Below are 12,843 nucleotides of genomic sequence, written 5' to 3' on the forward strand. Positions count from 1 at the left end.
ATCACAGTGGAGGCCTGCCCTGTCATGGTACCTACCTGCTGCACCAGGTACAGGATTGGTGCACATGTTGTTTCCTTATTACTCACACAGTGGTAACTGCTTCCTTTGTACACAGTTGAATATCTTCTTTTAAAGCGTAATGTTGCTCTAGCTGTGCTCACTGTGATCCTGAGCTCCTGTTATGTTTGCTGCAGGGGATCCAGCGGAGGATCACAGTGACCCTCATCCACGAGAAAGGCAGCGAGCTCCATTGGAAAGATGTTCGTGAGCTGGTTGTAGGTGAGCAGCCTGCCTTTAGGGTCTAGTCGTGCTATACCTCTGTGTAGAAAACAAAACCCCAAAGCACCGAAACAATGTTTTATAGTGTTTGTGTGCTTTTGATAGAGGAAGACAGGACAGAACATCATTAAAGGGATTTGACTTTGTGAGATCACCCTGAAAACGCACCACTCGGTTCACTCTGAGATATTTTCAGTCTGGAAAGATGAATCTGTCGGGCTTCAGGCTGCTTCTCACTTTAAGCAGTTCATGCTGTAGCTGATGGACCAAAAATGACATTTGATATTTTAGACATTCAGCTGCTGACTCTGAAGCCAACAGGCTCTTGAGTGTGGATGATTGTGTTGGTACTGGATGCTGTGATCAAACAGCTGTTCTGATCTGTCTTCATTCATGCCTGTTGTTATTAAGCCTCCTAAGCTCCAAACCAGTAAAAGCAATCTTTGGAGGCAACACCCTTTTTAGTACTTTGCTGTATTTGTTTGTGATTGTGTGACACTGAACCACAGTGCTATGTATATCCTCTGTAACACTCAGACGTTTCCAGATCAGTGTTTCCCCCTCAGCTGTTTCTCACTATAGAGTCTTTCCTCTGTAACAATGAGGCACCAGCAGAGCATATCTGGCTCCCAGTCTGTGGCTGATAGTGCCCCCTGCTGTTAATAACAGGAACAGTGTAACCTTGTATGGAGCTCATAGTGATGGTCTGAAGATTGCTGCTGCAAGGCAGTAATTTGTATCCATGTGTGCTGTCTATTCTGAGCATATGCAGTTATGTGAGCTCTCAGGTTTTATGTATCAGGACATAATTAAAAACAATCAGGTCCTTAGTAGGTCTTAATATGAGGTAAATATAAAACATGAAGTGTTTGTGAGGTTCATCTGCAGCACCTTTGTCTCTGTGAAATGTTTGCTAATTTAACATTTTCCCTCCTAAACAGGAAGGAGTTTGTGGAGGCCTATGTGAATCATGCCTTCAACACATCAGTGGAGAATCTGTTCCAGGAGTTCAAGCGAGGCTTCTTCCTGGTGTGTGAGCAGGATTTGGTGAGGCTGTTTCGACCAGAGGAGCTGCAGGGAGTGCTGGTCGGCCAGGACGTGCATGACTGGGAAAAGTTCAAACAGGTAGAGTCAGCCAAACAGACACAGGCTGTAGTTTCACAGCTGTCCTGTAGCACAATAACTGTGTACTGCATACTGTCAAAAGCATTCAGTCGGCTGCTTTAACACAAATATGACCTTGAGTCACATCTCAGTCTTAATCCAGACTTTTGTATGATAGTATAATATAATAGTCAGCCCACCCTTCGCAGCTATAACTGCTTCCACTCTTCTGGGAAAGCTTTCCACAAGGTTTAGGTGTGTTTATGGGAATTTTTTGACTATTCTTCCAGAGGTGCATTTATGGTGTCAGACACTGACGTTGGAGGAGAAGGCCTGGCTCACAGTTGCTGCTCTAATTCATCCCAAAGATGTTCTATCAGGTTGAGGTCAGGACTCTGTGCAGGCTAGTCCAGTTCTTCTACACCAAACTCACTCATCCATGTCTTTATGGACCTTGTATTGTGCACTGGTGCCCAGCCATGTGCACACATGCCCACACTTTACACTTGGCACAGTGCAGTCAGACAAGTACTTCTGGCAACCACCAAACCCTGACACATCCATCGGATTGCCAGTCAGAGAAGTGTGATTCGTCACTCCAGTAAACACATCTCCACTGCTTTAGAGTCCAGTGTTGAGATGCTTAAATCACTCCATCTGACGCTTTGCATTGTGTTTGTCAGTGTAAGGCTGGGATGCAGCTGCTCAGCCATGGAAACCAATGAAGTTTGGACATCTGTAACAACAGCAGACTGCAGATATTGGTGACTTAAGTGCACTATGAGCCTTAGCATCAGCTGACTCGCTGTCATTTCCAATTACTTCCACTTTGTTATAATATCACTAACAGCTGACTATGGAATATTTAATAGCGAGGAAATTTCATGACTGGACTTGTTGCACTGGTGCATCCTATCACATTACCATGCTGGAATTCATTCAGTTCCTGAGAGCGACTCGTCCTTTCACACATGTTTGTAGAAGTAGTCTGCATGCCTAGGTGCTTGATTTAATACACCTGTGTCCATGGAAGTGATTGGAACACATTAATTGAATGATTTGGATGTGTTAGGGAATACTTTTGGCAACATAGTGTATGCCTGACCTTACAAACTCTATGATTATAACAGTCATTTTCACTGTTTTCAGAACACAAGTTATGGTTGGAGATATCATGACCGCCACCCCACCATACAGATGTTTTGGGAGGTATTTGATGAACTAACTGAAGAGCAGAGGAAAGATTTCCTTCGTAAGTACTTGCTGAAGCCTCCATTATGATATGTTACTGAAATCACACTGTATCATATAAAACATTAGATTTTTCTGCACTTTACCAAGATACATTAGAGAGCAGCATTGTTCTAATTAATATACTGTAAAGCTGCTTCTAGCTGGTGGACTGAGCCGCCTCACCTTTCACCTGGCTCACGTCACACACCTGGAGAGACTCGACCTCCACCTGTGTTGCCTCACGCGAGATGATCTAGAGGCTCTGAGTCAGTTGCTACCAATCTCACACGCCGGACACTAATCGCATGCTCGCTGCAGCAGTCATGTGACTCGTTGTTTTTCAGTCCAGGTGCTGCCCTCTCTCACTGCACTGACCGAGCTTGATGTGTCATCCAATAAGGAAGTGGGAGGTGTGGTCCACCTGCTGGTCTCCGCCCTCCCTGCGACACAAATGAGGAGGCTGCCATTCAACAGCTGCTACATGAGCAACGAGTCCTTCACTGCTCTGGGTAACACACACACACACACACACACACACACACACACTTGTTTATTTATAGAAGTTTTCCTTCAAGTCATTCTCCCTGAATACCTCTTCCACCCTCTAGCCTGAAATGGTGAAAACTTTGTGTTTATGCATCAGCCCTGGCGGTGTCCTATCTGCGCACGGTGGATATTTCCTGGTGTAAAGTGGTTGGCGGTCACTTGGCGCTCCTGCTGGATGCTCTGCAGCCATCAGTCGTCAGCGAGCTCCGTCTTTGCAGCTGCGAGCTCACCACTGATGACATGCAACATCTGGGTAACTAACACACAATGACATTATACTTTTTCTTTTTTGGTCTGTAGTGGATCATTAGGCTGCATAAATGTATATTAAGACAAGTAAAGCCTGAAGGAAATTGATATTTCTTTCATTTATTTCATGCTGCCAGCATCTGTAGCTGTCGTATAAAACAAAACAATGAAACTATTCGGTGTTATTTTTGTCTCCATCAGAAACATTGTGAACAAAACAGTAAAGTGAACAGGCATAAAGTGATCAGTTATCAATGGGTCCTCTTCCTCTGTGCAGCTGCCGTGTGCAGACGGGGCTGTCTCTCCTCACTCCGTGCACTGGATCTGTCCTACAACAGCTTGGTGGGAGACAACGGTTGGTGCAGTCTGTTTGCAGCAGGAGGTCTGGGCTCTCTGGAAGACGTGGATGTCAGTTTGCGACCTTCAACCTCTGCTCCGTGCTCAGCCTGGCTGCCCGCTCTGCTCCGAGCTCTGCCTCAAATTTCGGCGCTGGCTCGACTGGCCATGCAGAGGTGGACAGCTGACTGTCAGGAGAGAGAGCAGCTGAGGTACTGTCTGAAAAAGAGGAGCGTCCTGCTGGAAAGGGATCCAGATTTACAAGACACATCATCAACATGTAAAGGGAACAGTCAGGAGAGCCTAGAAGAGAGTCAGCCTGAGGAGATTGGAGCGGACCGCACTGGAATTTACTGTCAAAGAGCGACCCACTTTGTTGCTTTATTATTATTTTTTTAAGTCTCTGTTACCACAAGAAGGTCAGTGTTGAGGTCAGCTGCATCACGTCTGATGTAAACTGTGTCACACGTGATGGTTTCAGGGAATACTGGGAACTTACAGAGTTAAGCACAGCTGGTGTGGGTTATCATATTTGTCGTCTCTCACCTTGGCTGCAGGGTCTGGGTCTTTCCAATGCAGCAGTCCTAACACTTGAGACACACATGCCGAGAAGTGGGGATACCTGGAAATGGACAAAGGCTTTCAGCAGAGTTTTAAAGCAGCTATTCAGGAAAAGAGCTGTGAATTATCTGCATACCTTGTTAGGTAATCAGCTATTTTGGGGTTCTTTAACAAATCAACCAAAAGGTCGACTGAGTATTTTCTCGTCAGAGTACCATCACCGTTCACGATGATGTTGAGCACAAGCTGGAGCGTTTGATGGATGTTCTTTGCATCAAAGAGCTACGAGGAAATCCCAGAGAGTAGAGACAGGATATTATGTGAATCAGCATGAATGTTGTTTGTTGTTCAACAGATAAAAAAAAGAAGAGAAAATAGAAACAAAGTAAAAAAGGAACAATTGTTTCTGCCGTTAAGAAAAAAAAATTGAGTCATGGCAGAGACCTGCAGAAGTCTTGAGTCTCATTTGATGACATTTTGTCAGATTGCCTTGTAATTTAAAAAAAACAAAACTGTTTTTTGAGCAAAAGTTCTCCAGGTTTTTTTGGAGTTCTTTCAAAGTTTTCTTATTTTTGGACGTTAGCTGCTTTTTCACTCTTTTTCAGTCCAGTCTGTGCATCTGAACATTTACAGAAAGATTTCTTTGTTTCGTCTTTAGACACTTTGTTAAACGCAGATCCCAGCAGAGTTCGCCTACCTTCTCTCCAACCTTCTCAGGTTTTGTGGATATTATACATGGTTATGCTGAGAATATGTCGGCTACTTTCCACTGGAAATGCCTTTTGGTTAAACTGTCAGCGAGGAATTTGCACTGTTACATTTTTATATAACTTTAATGCAAAAAAAACAGCTGCTTGTTTAAGTGAAAATACACTGATGGGGTTTTTTTCTATTCATGAACAGGAGTGTGATCAGTTTAATAAAAGAAAAAATAACCATAACCAAGATATGAGGGGAAATCTTGGACAAATACAAGCAGACTGGAGCAGCCAGCGTTCAAAACACCGACGTTCAAGGTAACAGAAGGTTCCCGAGCCACATCCACCCAGCTGGTTTCTGTGTTTCTTGTGTATTTGTGTACACTGTGACTTCATGGCTGTCTTGGGCTCCAGCTCTTGTTTTGGTGTCTCATTAATTTGATTTAATGTCCTGCTTAGTGATAACATCACTCTTGGCCTCCCTGCACTGGCTTCCAATTGAATTTAGGATTCATTTTCAAGTTCTTTTATTGGTTTTTAAATCTTTAAATGGTCTGGCACCTGCTGAAGCCCTATGTCCCCACTCGTTCGCTCCGGTCAGCAGAGCAGCTGTTGCTCTCAGTCCCCAAATCACGGCTGAAACTGAGAGGAGACCGAGCGTTCTCTATCGTGGCTCCTAAGCTTTGGAATAATCTTCCTCTTCACATTAGGCAATCGACATCAGTGCTGGTTTTTAAATCCAGATTGAAAAAGCATTTTTATTCACTGGCTTTTGACTCAGTGGTTGACTGACTTGTATTTTATTGTTTTTCGCTATGTTTATTATTGTATCGTATTTATTATTCTTATGGTATCTATTATGTTTCTATTGTTCAGCAGTTTGGTCAGCCTTGTGTGTTTTTAAAGTGCTATATAAATAAACAATGATGATGATGATGAACATAGTAACGTGTGTTGGGTTGCTCTGTCTTCAGACTCACTGTCAGACTGATTAGACAGTGAGTCTGAAGGTGAGAGTCCTCACTGCCCACGCCTGTCTTTGGGTCTGACCAACACCGTTTCCTGTGTGTCATTCCCCCCTCGCCTTCCCCCCATCCGTCCTGTCTGCACTGACCTCTCCAATAAAGACAAAAGGCCTCATTTTCTGAAACTCTTCCTATCCCATCACCTTGCGAAGAATCACTTCACCATGTTGATTAATAAGGACGGTGGGAATGGTTTGAAGTCTCGTCACAGAAAATGTGCCAAAGGCAAAGAATCTGAGCTTGAAATAAAATGAAATGAAAGATCAGCCCCACACAGGGGTTAAATTCAGATGGAAACTCTTATCACACAAAGAGAACAAGCGAATAAATATATCTGAGTGTGGCCCCTTGACTGTCACAGTGTAGCTGACATTTGATCTTATCATGTGTTAAAGCTATTTTAATTACTGAAGAGAACCAGTGTCAAACTCAGCCCAAGTATGGTTGTACGTTAATCCTTAAAGCAACAACGTTTTTAAAGTTGCAGCGTCATTTTTACACCACACCTAAAATCCCACTAATCGTCCGGGCTCTTCACCCTATGACCACACGCTGGGGTATCTAACACCACATGACCCAAATGGAAACTATGTCAGCTGAAAGAAACCCATCGAAATGTGCAACACTTAAAACTTTGCCTGATTGGAGCATGGCTTCAAATACAGCCCTGAAAACAGACAGGCGGTCGTTGGCATTTCGCCCTCGTTCCTGAGAGACTACATCGATGTATCAGTCAACAAATGAACTACTGTGGCGTCACAGCTGGGGCCTTCTCTGTGTCGTTTATAACACAGAGAAGGACCCAGCTGTGACGCTGAAGTGGTATCTTTAAATTAGCTGTAGGTGTGAATGCTTGTCTGTCTCTCTGTTAGCTTTGCAACAGACTGGTGATATTCAGAGTGCACCATATGTCTGGTATTATTTCCCTTCCAAATTAGTGCTTCCTCTTAGTTGCTGGTCTAAATTTGTTTCCTTTCATGTTCAGGCCGTGTTAGTGTTGTCTCTGTGTGTAGCAGGTTTTGTCTCCATGTTTGTTTCACTGTCTGCCTGTCTGTCTCTGTATTCTGTACTTCTGATAGACGTCTAATTTTGCCAGTCCCTCTTTTTGTGCGCCTTGTACCTTGTCACTCTCTGTGACCGCGTCTCACTTTGCCAGTTCCCATGTATTTAGTCAGTTAATGGTGGTCTGAGTAACCCTCACCACTTTGTTCTCCAGTGTCTTTGTTCCTGTTCATCCTACATATTTTCCCCCATTTGTTATTTATTTCTGCTGTTTGCTATTTATATTTTATTCCTGCACAGTTTGCTTGAAGCACTCATATTTTGTCTATTCTATTCATGTGGATCTTATCTTTCTATTTCCTTGCTTCCTTTTCTGTTTACTTTGCTTCTTGCCCGTGTTTCGTCCTTTTGCGGTGTCTGTGTTTTTTTAATCCTATGGTCTCTTTTAAGTTTGTTTGTCTCTTTACTTCTTCAAACTGAATTCAAAGTGGAGCAAATGCTATATAACATTCTCATAGTCTCATTCACACTAACGTTGGTTCTGTATCTTGTAACCAAAGGAAGCTTCAGCATGCAGACTGGAGCCAGCGATCAAAACACGTGCTTCCTATTTTATTTTGTTGGTTATGTTGAGTTTTGCTGTAACTGTCTCGTTACTCCTGATTTGTCCCTGCCGTCTCCTCTTCCCTAATGACCGTCCTGTGTGTTTATTGTTTAATCTTCTCCTTTCGTCACCCAGCTTCACTGGTCATGTTTCCTAGTGTTATCCCCCAGTATAGGTTTCTGAGTTTCTCAGTTCCCTGTCAGATATTTCATATCATTCTCTCCGTCCAAAATAAACAGGCTGCCTTTAGTTTATCCTTGCCAGCCTGTGAGTCTGCATTTGGGTCTTCTTTTTTCATAACAAATGATCATACTCCCCGCAGATTGTGATAGTGACACCTCCAGGCCATGCTGCAACTCTCTGGAGCTTTCCGCTCTTCAGGAACTCTCTCTGCAGGAGGGGGAGATACAGGAGAGGTGGAGGAAGATCTCAGCCTGGGCGTCTATTGTCTTATGTAGTCTGGAAGATGAGTGGATGGTGGGGTGGGTGCAGTTTTCTCTGTGGTGGGGTTGGGTGGACTGTCCCGGGCTCTGTGGGGCCGGGAGGCGCTGCTGCACTGGGCCCCGGTCTGGATGGGCCTGGGCCCCCTTTCCCTGGCGGGGCGCGGAGTATGGGGGTGTCACCAGGGTGCAGAGGAGGCTACCCCCCCTCTGTCCCCTTCTGGCTGCCTCTGCCTCAATTTTATCCCACAACTTAGACATTCACATTACTCACACTCTCATTACACATACATATAGGATCTTGGGGGTGGGCACAATACATGGATACATGGATACACGATACATGTACACCCCACCCCTGGTGTCGTTGCCCACCTCTCAATTTTAAATACACGTAGACATTGAGGGCTATCAGGAGGGACTATGCGCTTACCTGCTGCTCTCTGGCAGGTAGCTCCATGCCCTCCTGGGTTTTAAATGCACCTTAGAACACACATGCATCAACACTACAATGAGCGGGTTGAGGGAGGTTTGGAGTCTTCTCTCACCCCCATTCTCTGCGGCCTGCTGGAGCGGGGGGGCTAGGAGGAGGAGTTGGCCGTCCGACTGCGGTCTGGAGTGTGGGGCCTCCCTGCTGCTGCGGAGTTGGGGTGGTCTGCCTCTCCCCACCGCAGGGAAAAGGGTAACACCACCTGGGTCTGGGTGCAGTTCCCCCTCCAGGGGCAAGGGTACCTAGACCCGGTTTGTAGAGTACGCTTGGGGAGTGTGATCGTGTGTACAGCGTCTCTTTATGTCTGTCTCCACGTTGGTTGAGTGTGGAGTAAGTACATATGAGAGCATGAGGGTGGGAATGGATGTTTGTGTCTGTGTGTGCCTGTATGTCTGTGTCTATATGTCAGGTTGGGTATCAGACACCACCTCTCTGGGGACATCTCAGGCCCTCCAAGGTTTGGAGGCCTATCTCCCCCTACCACCACTTCCCCTGCCAGTGGCGGACTCCCTCAGACATCGGTGCATTGGTGGTTCTTTGTGTCCGGGGATGCGCGTCCAGGTACACACCGGTTCACTCCTTGGCGGCCGCTTATCGGGGCCTGGAGCCTGGGGCTCGCTCGGGCCACTTCGGAGGTGGGGGTGCCCCCGGCCTCTCGGCCTGGGGCTCGGTCACTCAGGCACGGCTGGCTGCCGGCGGAGCTCACGGGCGCGTCACTGCAACTCCCCCTGGCTTCTGCTCCGCGGCTGCTGAGTGAGCCCTCATCTGGGACTCTCCTCAGCTCTCAGCTCTACCTCAAAGCACACTGTGTTCTGTTGATCTTATGTGCTGCACAATAATGTTTAATATTTAGTATTTACTGTCATATTCCCATATATCATTGTGATGTTGTTTATTCTATTACTCTTGTTCTCTTCTGCTTGTTTTCTTTTTTCTTTCTCAACAGGTGATCCAGGTGATTAATAGATGCATTTTTTTTCTTTTTTTTTTCTATGGTTTTGTGTCCAGATATCAGCGCTCACCTGGCTGGTACCAAGAAGGTTCAGCAAGTGCTCCCCAGACCTGGAGTCCTGGACAGATTCTTCCCAGACCAGCCTCAAGCTGTGCAGCAGATCCGAGCGACATTGGCTGACCTCTACACTCTAGACATGGTGAGAAAAAGGGCACGGTTTGTTCATTGTTTGGAAAATTTGGCATTAGATAATCCTCACCTGGGTGTTGCTGTTCAGTGTAAGCAATATCATTTGCATTTTATTCCTCTGATTTATTTCTCTGTGGCGTTTATGAACTCGTATTTCTTAGGCTGGCTTTTAAGGAAGGAGAAAAGGTATGTATCAGTTGGCTGGGAAGAAAGATGGAGGTGGAAAGGATGTGCGAGCTATGGGACAAAGTTGCTGAGACTAGGTTAAAAAGAGGTGAGGATCAGTGAGCAGGAGTGTGGCTTTGTGCTGAAAAGAGCACAACAGATTGTTTGGAGAGAAGGTGAAGGAAAGTCAGCTGAAGCAAGACAGTTTGTGGAGTTTGTGTTGGACTGTATGTTATGCTGGGAGCCTGGGGATTAGTGCACTTTGATTCCAAGTTAATACTAACTAGTGTTTCTCACTGGTTTTTGGGTGGTGGAGTAAAAGGGATTGGTTGGTGGCTGTTTCTAATGTTAGCCTTTTCTTGGTTTTCTTACAGGCAGGGTAAAGACATGGTGATGAATGAGTGTGTGGGCCGTCTGCTGAGGACCAAGAGCTCAGGACAGTCAGACGGGGGCGTCGCAGCAGGAGTCACCGTGCTCGACAACCCTCTGCTGTCCTGAGATGTCACACTCCTGCCTGCACATACAAACCACACTGAAGTCAGAGTTCCACCTGCACCTCCACCTGTTCTTGCAACAGCATGAAAACTGACAGAGGTGAGACAGAAGAAAAGTTCTTGTCTATTTTTTTTTTTTTTTTTACTAAGTTAAGGAATTAAGTTAAGAAGAGTGATTAAATAAATAGTTTCTTGCATTTTTGATTTAATGATTGTGTTTAGGATTATTTCAGAAACATGTTTAGAGGATCTTTGTAAGCCTGTATTTACTTTAAAAGAAGGGAAGCACTTCTTCATCCTACAGAAAAGGTGACACATTACAGATGAGTTCATAAAAAGTGTCTCTGTCACTCTTTCAAGGCTCTGTCACTTTTTCTTTTGTACTGGAACAGCATGGTAAAGTAGGCCTAGGCTGCCATCTTGTGGCAGTGTGTTGTTACTACAACATATGAAATTGTGTTTCTATTGGAAATATAATTCAGCGCCACTGAGCCGCTCTCTCAGTTACAAACTGAACCTGTTTTGTAGACGTATAAATCACTAAGTACAGTGAAGCTTTTGGTTTTGTAAAAGTGTTTCTTATTCTAAATGCATGTTGATTTTTATCAGGGTGAAGAGCAGTTAGCAGTGCATTCATGGACATCTTTAAACTATTAATTGAAGAATCTTTGGTCATGATGGCATGAACTAGAAGCGTGAGCTCCAGGTGAGACTGCACAGAACAACAAGTGTCCTTAAACTGCATCAACTGATGACGTCTTACAATTTTATTCCACTGTGTGTTTTTATCATTGAATGTTTCTGTCTTTGTGTACATGTAATGCAGACACTAAAGCTGAGCCAGAACTTCATGCTGAAGAGAAGGATTCTTTTAAAATGCATGGGGGAGCAAGCGAGTCAGATACCAAGGGCACAAAGATGAAGCAGGTCTGATCGGAAACCGTTTATTTCCAGGCCAGGGAGCACAAATAAAAACACCCTTAAAAGGTTCCCTCCTGCTCAACCGCGTCACTCCCTACGGAGAGAAGATCTACATGACCTTATCTGCGTATCTGGAGGTCAGCCGCTGCTCCGCCGTGTTGTACCTGTTTGTACGTGTTTTTAAGTCTCTTGATGTCATCGTGTCAAGATTTCCCCACCCCGTTCTCTCAAGAACCTCTTTGGGACTGGATACTCCAAAACTCCTGACTGGTAAATCTGGGCTGCTGCACTGTGGCCATCTCTGTTTCACAATCAAAGATATCTGCCCTGTTACAAAGTTTCCTTGTTCAAAACTTCTGCTTCATTATAGCAACCGAGTGACTGGGATCTACGAGCTGAGCTTGTGTAAGATGTCTGACACTGGAAGCCCAGGTGAGCGGCCATGAAACATGTTTAAAGAACGGCAGCTGTTTTATCATAATTCTGTGGAGAGCTTCATCCTAATGAGGGCTCATGTCCTGAGCAGGGATGCAGAGGAGGAGGAGGAAGGTCCTGGACACATCAGTGGCTTATGTGCGTGGAGAGGAGAACCTGGCCGGCTGGAGGCCCAGAGGAGATAGCCTCATCCTAGAGCACCAGTGGGAGCTGGAGAAGATGGAGCAGCTGCAGGAGGTGGGGCCTTAAAAGATTCATAAAGAAATAAATCTGTTTAATATCATTGAGGGAAAAATGACTTTTCAGCTCAAAGACCAAAGTGCTATTCTAAAAAGTTTTTTCTTAGAGTACAGACTTTACATGACTAACCTCCCCTCTTCTCCCCACCTCACATTCGCCCCCATCTTTCGTCCAGGTGGAAAAGACCCGTCACCTTCTGGGAGAGGCGGCTCTCGTGGGAACAGCTCCCACCACCAAGTCCCTGAGTGAGTCTCTGTCCCCCAGCGTGAGCTCCGGCACTCTGTCCACGTCCACCTCCGTCTCCTCGCAGATCTCCAGCACCACCTTTGAAAGCGTGAGAAGGAGCTGGCCACCAAGGTGAGAAAAACGTGGGCTTAGTGGGCGTTCTTGTTGCTGCCTTCTTCCTTCTCTGCTCGGAGCTGATCGGTCTTGTTCCTGTTGTGTTGTAGTGCCTGCGCCTTCTGACACACACCTTCAATACTGAATACAAGCAGCTGGTGAACAGCATCAGTGACTGCAAGTTGAGAAATAATACAAAGAAATAAAAAAATAGCCTTTCTGTGTCACATCAGGGAGTTCCTATATTGACGTCTACCTCATCCTGCTGTTGTTTCACTTCAGCTTTCTCTCATCTCACCGATCGGACGTGATCCATCCGTGACGAGCTTCAGCAGTGCCACCCTCACCCCTTCCTCTACCTGCCCCTCTCTCTCGGACTCGCGCTGTGGCTCCATGGGCCAGAAGTAAACATATTTTTAGGAACATTGACCTCGATCTGCAAACGGTTATTGACAGGTTATCTATTTGATTCTAACTTGGTGTGATTTGTGTTAAAGGACCCCTGAGAACAGCTCACGTGCCTCCAGTCCCTCCTGCTCAG

At 45.5% G+C, this 12,843-nt stretch overlaps 1 protein-coding gene across 6 annotated transcripts; it reads left to right on the forward strand.

The window, feature by feature from the left end:
* The first annotated feature begins 1,246 nt into the window (after positions 1-1,246).
* LOC146566792 (leucine-rich repeat-containing protein 31-like) lies at positions 1,247-5,948 on the forward strand. 6 transcript variants are annotated; one of them, XM_085286421.1, is made up of 6 exons: positions 1,247-1,404; positions 1,674-1,786; positions 2,533-2,635; positions 2,961-3,125; positions 3,260-3,415; positions 3,689-5,948. In XM_085286421.1, exons 3-6 carry the CDS (start codon positions 2,581-2,583, stop codon positions 4,144-4,146), a joined length of 834 nt encoding a protein of 277 aa, XP_085142547.1. In that variant the 5' UTR covers positions 1,247-1,404; positions 1,674-1,786; positions 2,533-2,580; the 3' UTR covers positions 4,147-5,948. The 6 variants fall into 6 exon arrangements, with proteins under 6 accessions (XP_085142547.1, XP_085142546.1, XP_085142548.1 ...); XM_085286420.1 differs by having other exon boundaries at positions 1,674-1,769; XM_085286422.1 differs by lacking the exon at positions 1,674-1,786.
* The last annotated feature ends 6,895 nt before the right edge of the window (positions 5,949-12,843 follow it).

The sequence above is a fragment of the Mchenga conophoros genome, linkage group LG9 (genome assembly GCF_057382185.1).
Source record: "Mchenga conophoros isolate Kocher_MC1m ecotype Shallow Benthic linkage group LG9, M_conophoros_male_GT1.1, whole genome shotgun sequence".
NCBI classification, from domain to species: Eukaryota; Metazoa; Chordata; class Actinopteri; order Cichliformes; family Cichlidae; genus Mchenga; species Mchenga conophoros.